This window comes from Camelus ferus, chromosome 18 (genome assembly GCF_009834535.1).
Source record: "Camelus ferus isolate YT-003-E chromosome 18, BCGSAC_Cfer_1.0, whole genome shotgun sequence".
Classification (NCBI taxonomy): domain Eukaryota; kingdom Metazoa; phylum Chordata; class Mammalia; order Artiodactyla; family Camelidae; genus Camelus; species Camelus ferus.
Genome location: NC_045713.1, coordinates 33,529,472 through 33,541,713, shown reverse-complemented (window position 1 = coordinate 33,541,713; position 12,242 = coordinate 33,529,472). Strand labels below are relative to the sequence as shown.

General features: G+C 42.4%; 1 protein-coding gene across 3 annotated transcripts in view; it reads left to right on the top strand.

Annotated features, from left to right (window-relative positions):
• IQCK (IQ motif containing K) overlaps positions 1–12,242 on the top strand; it is a 110,479-nt gene that overhangs the window by 33,200 nt on the left and 65,037 nt on the right. For all 3 annotated transcript variants that reach the window (XM_032460942.1, XM_032460941.1, XM_032460943.1), the window contains exons 5-6: positions 4,636–4,688; positions 4,815–4,892. In XM_032460942.1, coding sequence (XP_032316833.1) covers positions 4,636–4,688; positions 4,815–4,892 — 131 coding nt within the window. The remainder of the gene's footprint in view (positions 1–4,635; positions 4,689–4,814; positions 4,893–12,242) is intronic.

The window sequence follows — 12,242 nt, the reverse complement described above, 5'->3', positions numbered from 1 at the left end:
CAGCCCTTTGTCCCTGCTTCATCCATGTCCCCATCACTCTGGCCACAAGTGATTGAGCCAGGAATAAGTGTCAGGCCCTGTGGGATGGCAAGTGGCTATGAGATGGTCTGGCATTGCTCTGCCCAAAGGAATGGTCCATCATGGGTAGCATCTAACCAGCCCGCTCAGATCCTCCTATCTGGGAAGCTGGGACATCACGACAGCAGAGAGAATAGGCAGGCCGGGCAGACCATAGTGTGGGTAGAAGGGGAGAGACACCAGAGATGAGGAGAAAGCTTGAAAACCCAAGAGTCAGCAGACCTTGAAGCAGAGAGAGGAGGAGAAAGAACCAGTTAGGAGAGAAAAAAGCAGAAAAAGCAGCAAGTTGAAAAAGAAGCCACCACCAAAAAGTTGAGTTCCGTGTAGAACCAGAAGCAGAACTGTTGGGTCACAGACGGTAGATGGCCCTGTCTCACCTGTCCTGTGCCCTGGACGCCTCTGGACACTGCTTCTTCCCAAGGCCTGGCTCAGCCCCAGGTAGAGGAATTCTCACACTCCTCTCTACCTTTGTAGTGACCCCCTGTGCTGGGATATATTATTGTTCAAAAACGTTTGTGGCCTCTCCCTAAGGGAACCTTGACCACGTCGCTGCTTTGGTCAGTGGAATGAATGGACATGTCATTTCCAAACATGCATGAACAGCCAGCACATGGGGCACCATATTTTTTTCATTTGCTGGGATAACCAGCGATATTTCAGAGAGAGAGGCTGCTCTGTCAACCTGCGGCCCAGAGTCAAGGCCACACGGTGCAGAGAACCACAGCTGGTTGAAATCTTCATGAAACACAAATGAGAAACCATTAATGATATAAGCTTCTCAGATTTGGGGGTTGTTTGTTACAGCAAAGTCTAGCATAAACTGACTTTTTAAAAAAAAAGCCCAGTAACCAAGGTAACCCGAGCATCTTTCTATCCCCTGTGAACCAACAAACACAAGGTTGTAACCGGCCACACTTCAGTGCACTAACCTCATAGCCTTGCTGGGGTGGAATTACATGAGCTGCCTGAAGCAGAGTCATTGACTTTCCAGTGCTCACTTTTTCTCTTCAGTCTTCCAGTCTGTCTCCTATACGTGCATCCAATATAAAAATTGGTACAGGATACTATCTGGCTTGAACCCTGATTTCTGCCCTTTCTCTCTTTGGGGTTTGGGTCTTTTATGATATGTTCTCTGCCCCTGTATCGCCCCCACCCCACAATTTTATTATAAACTTCTTAAGAATTGAAAGAACTTCAGAGTGGATATCGACATATTTACTGCCTAGATTCTGCAGTTACTGTTTTGCTTTGTTTGCTCTATCACGTATCTGTCCACCAGTCCGTCAACTCATCCCCCTCTCCCCCTCCATCTTGTTTTTCCAGTTGCACTTCAGAGTAAGTTGAAGATTCGTGATGCCCTGATGATGTCCGATCCCTTGACACTTAGTCGTTTTCCTTTTAATTCTGGATTTTTAAAAAATTGTTTTTTAACCTTGTGTAAGGTTGCCCCAACTTGGACATTTTCACCCTGTAACAGTCACGAGCTCAGTATATTTGTCCGCATTACGTAAACCCCGGGTACCCACACTTTCTTAATCTCGCTCTTTAATTTTGCTCTCTGTTACTTCCTCTCTTATCTCTTCACTCACCACAACTTTTCATTTGCTTTCCCTCCTCTCTTTCGGCTCCCGGCAGATAATTTTAAAACTAAACAACAGCTGAACAATATCCCCACTGTTCCGTGTGTCTGAGTATGCACAGCACGTCCACACTTGCCCAGAACAGAAGGAAAACACAGTTTCTTCCATTTTATTTCTTTGCATCAAAAATGATTAAATCTGTCTGCATGACCTTCATACATCAGACCACTTGGCTATTTTAAAAGTCTATTTAATGGAGTAAATCAAGCTGCATTCCCCTCATAGAAGGAATCTTTACCACCAAACGGTGCAGTAAAGGCCAGGGGAACAATGCATCTTTTGTAGGGTGAGAGAGAGAGACACTGCCAGTCTACAATTGCTGGATTGTTTGAATTATTAGATGGCAAACCGTGCTAGATACATATTTGCATTGTTGCACAAGTATTTTCTTATTTTGGTTAAAGAAAGCTTTTCAAAGGGGATCCTACTTCTTGCCATGCAGACCCCATTACATGGTCTAGTACATTTAATTTTATTACCATGGCCAGCAGTGTTTCAATTTTTTTAAATAAAAGGCTATCAGCAGTGAAATAAAAGACTGCAAACAATCTCCAGAAACTCAGGCACCACCATATTTTATTTACTAACAGCCGTAATAAAGCTTTCAGTGAAAAATTGTAAGTAGTACGTTCCTTTTTGATGTGAATCAATTTCACGACAATCTTTTCAACTTTATCTAAGCTAATAAAGCTAATTTGGCTATTTCAAAGTGAAGGGGGTAAAAGAAAATGAAGAGAATATTTTTGTAATGAAATATTAGGGGAAGAAATTGAAGAGAAATTGTCCAGAGTTTATTAGCAATTCCTACTTAGAACTGTCAGAATTCTTGTACATGAGTTCTTTCTTGCTTTTTTGCTTGAGAGTTGAATGGTGAACTCATTCATTCACTTACTCATCACTCATTGATCACCTACTTTGTGCAAGGCACTCGATGAAGCACTGGGACTATAAAGAAAAAGAAGACACGCCGTGTCCTCAGAGAGTTTATAGTCTTACCGGGGAGATGGATGTATGGGCTGGCGGTGGTGGACACGTGGGCTGCAGTTACATCTGAGGTGCTATGACAGAACTGGCAGTGGTCGGCGGGGAGTCTACTCTAAACTGAAGAGGGTAAGAATGCTCAGAAAGGCTTCCAGGAGGTATCTTGAAGGACAAATGGAGTTAGCCAATGGGAGGAGAAAGGAATAGCATTGAAAACCCTTTCTGTTGCAAGCAATACACAACTCAGTGCAAACTGACTAAGTGAAGAGAAGGGACTGAATTGCCTCGTGTACCTGAAAGGTGCAGGGGGTTTTGGCTTCAGGTATAGCTGGATCCAGGGTCTAGTACAGTGTCACTAGGAATCTATCACTGGTGGTCTACCCAACAGCATCTCCTTTCTTCCTTACTAATAGAACCCCAAGTCTGTTCACTCTAATCGGAGTTGTTGTGTCCTTCAGGAGTGGCTGGGCTTAACTAATTATATTTGTAATGATCCTATTTCCAAATAAGGTCACATTCTGAAGATTGAGGTTAGGATGTCAATGTATGAATTTGGGGCAGCAGGGAGACACAGTTCAACCCCTAACACCCTGCCCTTTTCTCTTCCCTCTCGGACCTCCTGCTGGTACCTCCCAGTGACTGGACCCAACAAGAGAGTCAACAAGCCTGGTTGATGTGAACCATAAAGTCAGCCTCCTGAGGCACAGAGCAGGGTGGGGAAGGGTACAGCTGGAGGGGCATAGAGAGAATTTCCAGCAGAGTCTGCCTTGCCTTCATTCTTGAAAGGAATCTCTCCACATGGCAGACAGTTGGTTCTTAGCCCCTGCTATCTTAAAAGGAGAGAGAGAGACCTTTTATCTCCCAGTTTCTATAACAGTTTGCTACAAGGAGTTAACTGGTTCTGTCTGGGTTGCAAGGCACGTTAAACGAGACTCAGAGGCAGGAGACCTGGTGCTCCACCCTGTTGCTGCTGTCAGTGCGCTCTCTCCCCTCTTATTCCAGGAAGGGTTTCCCTTATGGTTTACTGGCTGTCTGCCACCTAGGAACTGCGTTCAATTGCATGTTATGAAAACTCAGGAGCGGTGGCAATAATACAAATGAAGTTTATTTTTCCTTACACACCAAGATACCCAGAGTAGGTCATCCCCAAGCTGGTACAGTGGCCTAAGGAAGTCATCAAAGGCCCAAGTTCCTTCTAACCCCCTGCTTTTGGCCTCATGGTGATGGTGCTGCTCCACTTCCAGCCCCACATCTGTCTTCCAGACTGAAAGAAGCAGAAGGAAACTTCAAGGAAGAAGGGGCATCAGAAATCAAGAAAGTAGAACTTTCTTGGAGATCTGTGGGACGTGTCTGTTTCCGTCTCATACAGCAGAACTGTGTATTATGGTTGTCCCTTGCTACATGGGAGGCTGGGAAATGTAGTTTCTTCCCCCTGGACTGATTGTCAATCCGATTTCCGTGAATAAGCATGGAGTGGAGAGTGGCTCTTGGGTGGGCAGCTGGCAGGGTCAGTGCACTGGCCAATGGCGCCCTCGTGCTCGGTTTCCACATCTGAAAATGGCACCCAGACCTGAAGTCCTGCTGTTCTGAGGGTTTGAGTGGACTAGGGGGAAGCAATAAATACAGTTATTCAGAATCAAGTTCTAGATTTAAATGAAATCCTTCTGAAACAAGTCCAAAATGCATGTAATAAGCCTTCTACTATGTGCACTGTCTTTTATTAGTCCTTGCTAAAGTAGTCAGAAAATATGCTTACCCAGAGAAACGTCTTCAGAATTCTTTATGTTGCCTGAGGTGTTGTTTGTTGATGTGCTTATGAACCTCATATTTGTTATGCATATTTCACCTAACACAAGCAATCAATTAACCCCTCTTCCTTTGTCCTGTCCAAACATGTAGGCAAAGAATATCATTTAATTCTCTTTTCTCTCTTTAGAGGAAAAGAACCAGATTCGTTGCCTGTGACTTTCTGACCGAATGGTTATACAAGTAAGTTTTTCATATTCACTGACCCTAAGGATTTCACAGTGTTAATTTGCAAGCAGAATAGCAACAATTGACTTGACTTCTTGCTTATTGTTTTCTTGTCAATCAAACGTATGGCATCGTGACCAGTCAGAATCCAAAGAAGATAGGGGAGCCATTCACAGAATTCTTCTCCATTCCATTTGTGGAAGAGTGGCTGAAGGATCAGTAAGTAATGACACAAGGCTTTGAATAATTTATTCCTAACTTTAAGATTGTGTTAATGATCGTCTCATCTGATCTAAAAGAACTAACTCGTGTAATTTACCCAGGACCCCAAGTTAGTTGTATCTGTGGCTCTTTCCTCTGTTACTTTCATTCTAGGCTAAGGGCATCCTGTCCATGCAGTGACAATTCAAGAAGTACTTTATAAACAAAATAGACAACTTAAAAAAAATTCTTACCCTAAGGAATTCATCTCTCCATTCTCCCTCCCTCTTCTCCCCACCCCAAAGGTCATTATGTCTATGAAATATGACTAAACTTTTTTAAACGTTAATTTTTCATTATATGCATCAATTCTACATTTAAAATGTTAGAACATGACAGATAAAGTTGACACTCTCTTTGACCATCATTCTAATCTGAGTCTTCTCTCTTCACAGAATTAATCAGTGTGGTCTATACTGCATCCTTACCTAGCCCTTAAAATTAGTTGTGTAATTATATAAAATTAGATTATATCATATAAAATTAGTAGTAGTAGTAGTTTATTGTCAATATATAGCAATAATAATGATGACAACCAACATTTACTGAGTGCTTGTATCACTGGTCTCAGCACTTAAGGCTAATGAACTAACCTGATCCTCATAACAAAGCTATTACCAGCCCTATTTTACAGATGAGGGAATTTATGCATTATTCTGCAACCTGCTTTTATTTGACTCAAATACCTGCTTTTGAGATCTACCCATATTGATTCAATTACATTTAATTCATGCCTTTGAATAGCTTTAGAGCATATGTCATTTCTAGATTTGCATAATTTATTCATTCACACAATATATGTTTATTGAATACAACTATGTGCCAAATATCATTCTAAGTGCTGGAGACAGAGCAATGAACAAATGTAGCCAAAAGCTCCTGCCTGAATGGAGCTTGTATTCTGGTGGGGGGTGGTGACAGACAATAAGCAGATAAACAAGTGCTTTAGGGAAAAATAGAGCACAGAGGGGAGAATATAGAGTATTGAGGGGACTTACTTTTATATAAGGTGGTCAGGAAAAACCTCAGTTGGAGGAAGACATTTAAGCAACGGTCCATTATTTTAAGCCATAGTTGGAAGAAATTTAGAGAAAATAACTTTTAATCTGTTTCTTTGAAAATGTTTTCACACCAGCCCTTTGCAAGAACAAGGTCAGGAAACTGAGGCACTAAGCAATTAAGCAAGGCTTATAGAACTCCATAATAAACAGAGTAGAAGCCATTCAGTTGGACCCTTAGCCCTCAAATGCCGTATCTTTTACTTAAATCTGCCCTTGGGAATGCCAAGTTGAACAGACTGTTGGCTGACTTCCTCAGTTTTGAGATTTTTAAAGATTCCAGGTATTACTAGTTTTTAAAAGTATGAGACTAACTACACATTGAAAAGAGAATGATATTAGAAAACCTTGTTTCTTATTAAGCTTCTAAACCTGTGCCTAATTTTGTCCACTATGAAAATGAAAAGCCCATAATTTATTGACTGTAAATGATTAATAAATAAAAGACTTGCATATATTTTTCAAAGACAGGTTTTTTTTTTTTTTGGTATCATTCTCCAAGTTGAAAATGAAACATTTTCCCACTTACAATGACTGATGAAAAAGAATCTTAAAAATAAGAGAATTTCTCTAAGTAAGAGGTCTCTCAAATCCCTAGTCATTTACTGTATAAATACCTAAGTTTAAAATGGTTGCTAAGTTCCACTGGCAGCTCATATAAATATACTGCAAAGTAGCCACAGCATCATTTCAGCCGGACTTGACGAGAACAAAAACCCAAGAGCGCTTGCTTTAACCCACATTTGTGTTCCTGGCTTCCATTATCTTTCAAAGAGATGCCCAGAGCATGATAGAAGTCTAAATGATACTAATCTAATTTGATGCAAGAAATTTTTATTGAAAACTTACCAAATCCAATGCAAAGAGCTTTGTTGCGGTGGAGACAACAAAGATGAATAAAATATGGCTCCGGCCCTTGGGGGTGAGAGAGGTGTGTTTATAACGAGCTGTAGTTTCTGTAGTGTGTGTTGTAAAACAGCTGTTAACCGAGCATTAAAGGGAAATAGGGACACACAAGACCCTCTGTGCCCCCACCCCCGTCACCCCGCAGCAGGCCTGGAGCCAGCCCAGTTAGGCCAGCAGCCAAGCTGCTTGGTGCCCGGATTTGGTCTTGAAGAGGCAAGAACTCAGGTTCTCCTCAAGGACACTCTTGAACAGGGTGTGTCAGAGAGACAGGGAAGGCAGGAGCCGGGAAACAGTATCTGATCCAGCTTTTCCCAGCCTCAGCACTTCTGACGTTTAGCACCAGGTAATTGTTTGTTGTGGGGGGCTGACCTGTGCACTGCAGGATGTCCCACAGCATCTCTGCCCCCGCTGCCATGCCCTACTAGCACCCCCTGCAGTCGTCACCATCAAGAATGTCTCCAGACACTTGCATCTGTGGGATGAGGGGAGACAGAAGAATTGCCCCTGGTTGAGAACTTCTGATTGAATCCAGAGCGAAAAGCGAAAGGACATTTGAAGTGGAAAGGAGAAAAGCTGAGAAAGCTCATGGTTGCTACTGTCTTTCTGGTCGTTCACGTGGATGTGAAGGCATCTGCTGAAAGGAAGGCCCAGGCAGGTTCTGGAGGCTTGTGGAGGGGAGGGGGAGAGGCTGCGACAGCTGCTGCGGTGAAACCGGTAGGGAAGCAACCAGGGATAAATACGGATGGCCCAGCTGATGGCCTGAATTTGTGGTGCCTGTAAACAGCCTGCCTGTGAGATTATTTCCAGCAACCCTGGAAAGGGGGTGGAGAAAACAGATGGTTGTGAAATGTGTGAAATCCGGGTTGAAAACTGGCAAAGATAATGTAGTAGAAGGTCTAGACTAGGCCCAGAGGCTTGTCGGGGAGGAAGAAATTTTCCTCTACCTTTCTAGGTTCTTCTGGCTGGCCTAAGAATTAAATTACATGAGACAGATTGACAAGAGAAATCAAACAAAAGTTGAGTAATATGCACACACAGGAGAGATCCAGAACTGAGTAACTCACTACAATGACTGAAACCCTCACTTTAAATACCATCTTCAGCTAAAGACAGTAGAGGATGTTGGGGGTAGGGATCTGGGACTTCAAAGGGGTGGAAGGCAATTGACATGAAGATGGAAAAGCAAATGTTTGGTAAATAAATGTCTGAGGGCCAGGCAGAGACAATGGGACAGAGAGTGGACTCTGATCTCTAAGAGTTCCCCCACAACAGTAGCCCACATTCTTTGCAGATATCTCTGGTGATAGCTCTATTCCAGGCACAGGCCCTCTATATAAATTCTTTCTGGGCAGTTAAGAGAAAGGTCAAAGTTTCTCCCTGAGTCTTTTGGGCCTTGATTGTTTTCAGCCCCAAATAATCCTCATGCCAAAGAGACAGTCTGGGGCCGAAAGTTTTGTTCTCTTAGAGGATCTTAAGTATACGAGAAAGCATTGTTAAGTTTTCTAAGAATAATGTCTTATATTTTTTCTCATAAATTACCATATTTTCTGAATTATGTTAATGATTTAACAACCAGTTTCCAGGTAGAGAAAGAAACACTATATCATGTATTCATATTGGAAGTAAGAAACACACCAAACTTGGAAACGCTAAGATGGGGTTGGTGGGCTCCATATGGGTTTTGAAATTTCAGTGGATCTTATTGGGATCCAGATTCAAAGGAACAATCTAAAAGGAAAAATTAGGAGGCAGTTGAAAATTTGAACACTTAATAAATAATTGATGATATAAAGATTTATTGTTATTTCATTTAAGGTATGATAATAATGATTTCATAATAGTCATGATAAAAAAGTTATTACCTTTTAGAGAAACATGCTGAAATATTTATGAATGAAATATAAAATCATATGATGTCAGTGAGTAGGGTTAAGGGGACATTCCACTGAGTGACTTGACATGGAAAACAGTGTAATTGAAGCTGGATGGTGATCTGGGTTCATTTTTTTTTTCCTGCCTACTTTTTTATATCTTTAAATTTTTCCACAATAAAACAGTAAAAGGAAAAGAAACAATAAGATGTTTCAAAACTCTCCCTGAGCACCTGACTGAATGGCGGAGGTGCAGTGAGCAAGGAGGCACCTGTCAGTTGACCGGCAGGCAGTGAACTGGAAGGGGTGAGGGTCGTTCTCCGCTAGAGATGGCAGGAGCGACAGACAGTGGAGGAGACTGAATTTTCATGTGATTATGCTGAGATGCCCAAATGGCACGGAAGGAGAATGGCCCTGGAGTGGCAGGGGTTGGTGGGTGCACAGAGCGACAGGTATGGGCCCCTGTGAAAAGCCTCGTGGTGCTGGGAAGCCTTGGTCACCCATGTCGAGACCTGGCTCTGAATGTGCACAGCTCATCAACCAGTTCCCTCTCATCCACCTCATTCTTCTTCCCTGCCCCGCGCCAACACCAAACCCAGATCTCCCTAGCAACAATGAGAATGAGGATTAATATGATCAGAGCTTTGGGCTTGCCCTAAGAATATGGCTTCAATAATCTCGGAGTCCCTGGGGAGCAAGAAAATGGTTTTCTAGGTCGAGTCAGCATAGTAATTCTTTTTAGGCTTTGCAGGCCACAGAAGGTCTCTGCTGCAGCTCCTCAAACCCACAGACGTAGCATGAAAGCAGCCATATGTGACAGCATGTGAGCAAATGGGCAGGGCTGTATTCCAGCACAACTGTGTTTACAAGATTAGGGATGGGCCACATTTAGCCCATGGGCCATAGTTTGCTGAGCCTTGTTCTAGATGGACACCGATAACCCAAATCCTAGTCTCACGAAAGGGGAGAAACCAACGTAAATAGAAGTGAGTAGGTGGGAAAGATAAAAGGCTAGAGAAGGTTATGATCAGATCAGGAATTTGGGAAGTTGAGATGCGACAGTCTTCAGGAACGACCCATTCTAAGATGTGACTGTTCTACTGAGTGACTGTCCCAAAGGAAGATGGGGGTCATGGCGTCAGGTGGCCTGGAGGCCATGGTGTTGGAGGTGACATCAGCATGAATAATGAAGTATCTGAGAAGGCTTGTAGGGGTGGGTTGAAGAAGTCAAATCCTGGAGCTATCACATGTGGTATAAGAGTGTCCTGGAAAAAAAAAAAAAAAAAGTGTCCTGAAAGTCAAAGCAGTGGCAGTGGAGTGTCGGGGTTAGGAGCTTGGGCTCTGGAATCACAACTCTGCATTCTAAACTGAGCTCTACTGCTTCCAGCTGTTTTATTCCCGGCACAGCTGACTTAAGGTCTCTGAGCCTCAGTTTTTCCATCTGTAAAATGGTCTTTCATCTAAACAAGTTTGATTCCTTACCCAAGAGGAATTTGGTGCCAGCTCTTCAGGGAGTACATTTTTTTTTCCCACTACTGATACCTATACCAATGGGTGTACTTCAGCTATTTAAAGGGAGTTATTTTTAATTTATTTGTTTATCTATTCATATAATATTTATTAAATGCTTAAATGGGTTCTAAAATCATGGAACAGGCATATTTATAAACTGGCTGGCTACCATTTATTGGATGCCTACTATGTGCCATGGAACCGTGACAGACAAACACGGTCCATGTCTTCATGGACAGACAGATTGTGTGTGTGCTTGGATTGCCAAGTATATATGTACTTTTTTATGCTAATTCAATGTTGTACTCTTGGGGGAAGGAGAGAGAAAAAGAGAAAGAGGGAGAGAGAAAGAGGGATAAGATTTTTTTTAATGCAGGCAATTCTGCTCACCTTTGTACTCCGGAGGTGAAGCATAAAATAGGACACAGGACTCAGCTCTTTCCTTACTTGTCCTCAGTTTTTGTGACACTCATAACATGAGCAGCCCATCAGGCAGCTACTTCCTTCTGCCTGTCTGTCTACCTACATGACCCACCTGCCTATCTACCTATCTGCCAACCAAGCATTTATATAGTGTTTACACAGATACTATCCTGAACAATTAATAAATATTACCTAATTTAACTCACATAACAACCCTACAAGGTAAGAACTATTGTTTCCCCACTGTATTAATCAGGCTAGTCTAGGCTAGGTCTCAGTTATAAACACTAGCAAAATACCCAATAACAGCTTATGTCTTACTTATACAAAGACTGATACAGGTTGGACAGCCTTCTTCTATAAATTATAGCCATTTGAAACGGGTCATATTTGAAGTCATTGAAGCAAAGGAAGAAAAGAATCGAGGAGGCACCCTAGTTTTTAGCCTTCTCACCTCTCCTCACAGAGCATGGCTCCAAACCAACTGCCAAGGAGGCTGAGACATGTCAGGGAATGCTGGATAGTCCATGGGTTCCAGCTGTGCCGGCGACAGCCGTAGTTGAGAGAAAGAACTGAGGCACAAGAGGTGTAAATTTTTTGCCCAAGATCGCAAGCTAGTAAATAGCAGAGGCAGGATCTGAACCCCAGGCAGCCTGGCTCCAGAGTCCGTGCCCTTAAGAGAATGATGAATTACTCTGCTCTCCTGTCTCATCTGTCACCTGGTACTTAGAGTGATCAGTACTAAGACTGGGGGGTGGAGGCGGGGGGAGAGGCGGGGACTGACTACATGAGCCTGATTGAAAGATGCTATGTCTTTATACGGGTGACTTAAAGTGTGTTAAGGGGAAATTTTGACTAAATGTGATTTTCATCTTATGTGCTTATTTGATGAGCTTGCTCTGAGCCTCCAGTGTACTCTGAGTTACTCTGAAAGTCAGCTCCTGTGTAAGATGCCACTCCTTGGGGTATCATATGTGCTAGCATTCATTGCCTCAAATAATCTTATCTACTAGCCCAAGGAGCCAACCAAAATATGAGTTTGGGTCTTATTTTAATGTTCTTGGAAAGACAAATTCTACCAAGCTCAGCTGTCTCTGATGCTCCATGTCATTATTTTGTCAGATCACAGCTGGTAGGTTGCAGTCATTTGTCACGGGTGGCTGCCAATTGCTTATCACAGAAATGGTGGGTCTTCTCCCACAGGTCACCGTAATTTAACATACTCTTCACTCTGCACGTCCCCTCTCAGTTACCCATTTCTTTTCCATGACTCTTTTCTTAAGAACTGCATTTTTATGTAGCTATTTTATGTAGACATTGATAACCCTAATTCTCTTAGGTTTATCAAAATAACTAAGATTTATCATAGAGACAATATGCATATTTGTTAAATAAACTATACAGTGAAAAGGAAATGTTTTAAAATCAAGAATCATCACAGAATTAAATAACTCTAGACCTAAAAAGTCTTTCAAAAGGCTGTTTCACTCCAAATGGCAGCAACATGGCTTTTATCTGCTCCTCTGTATTTATGGTAG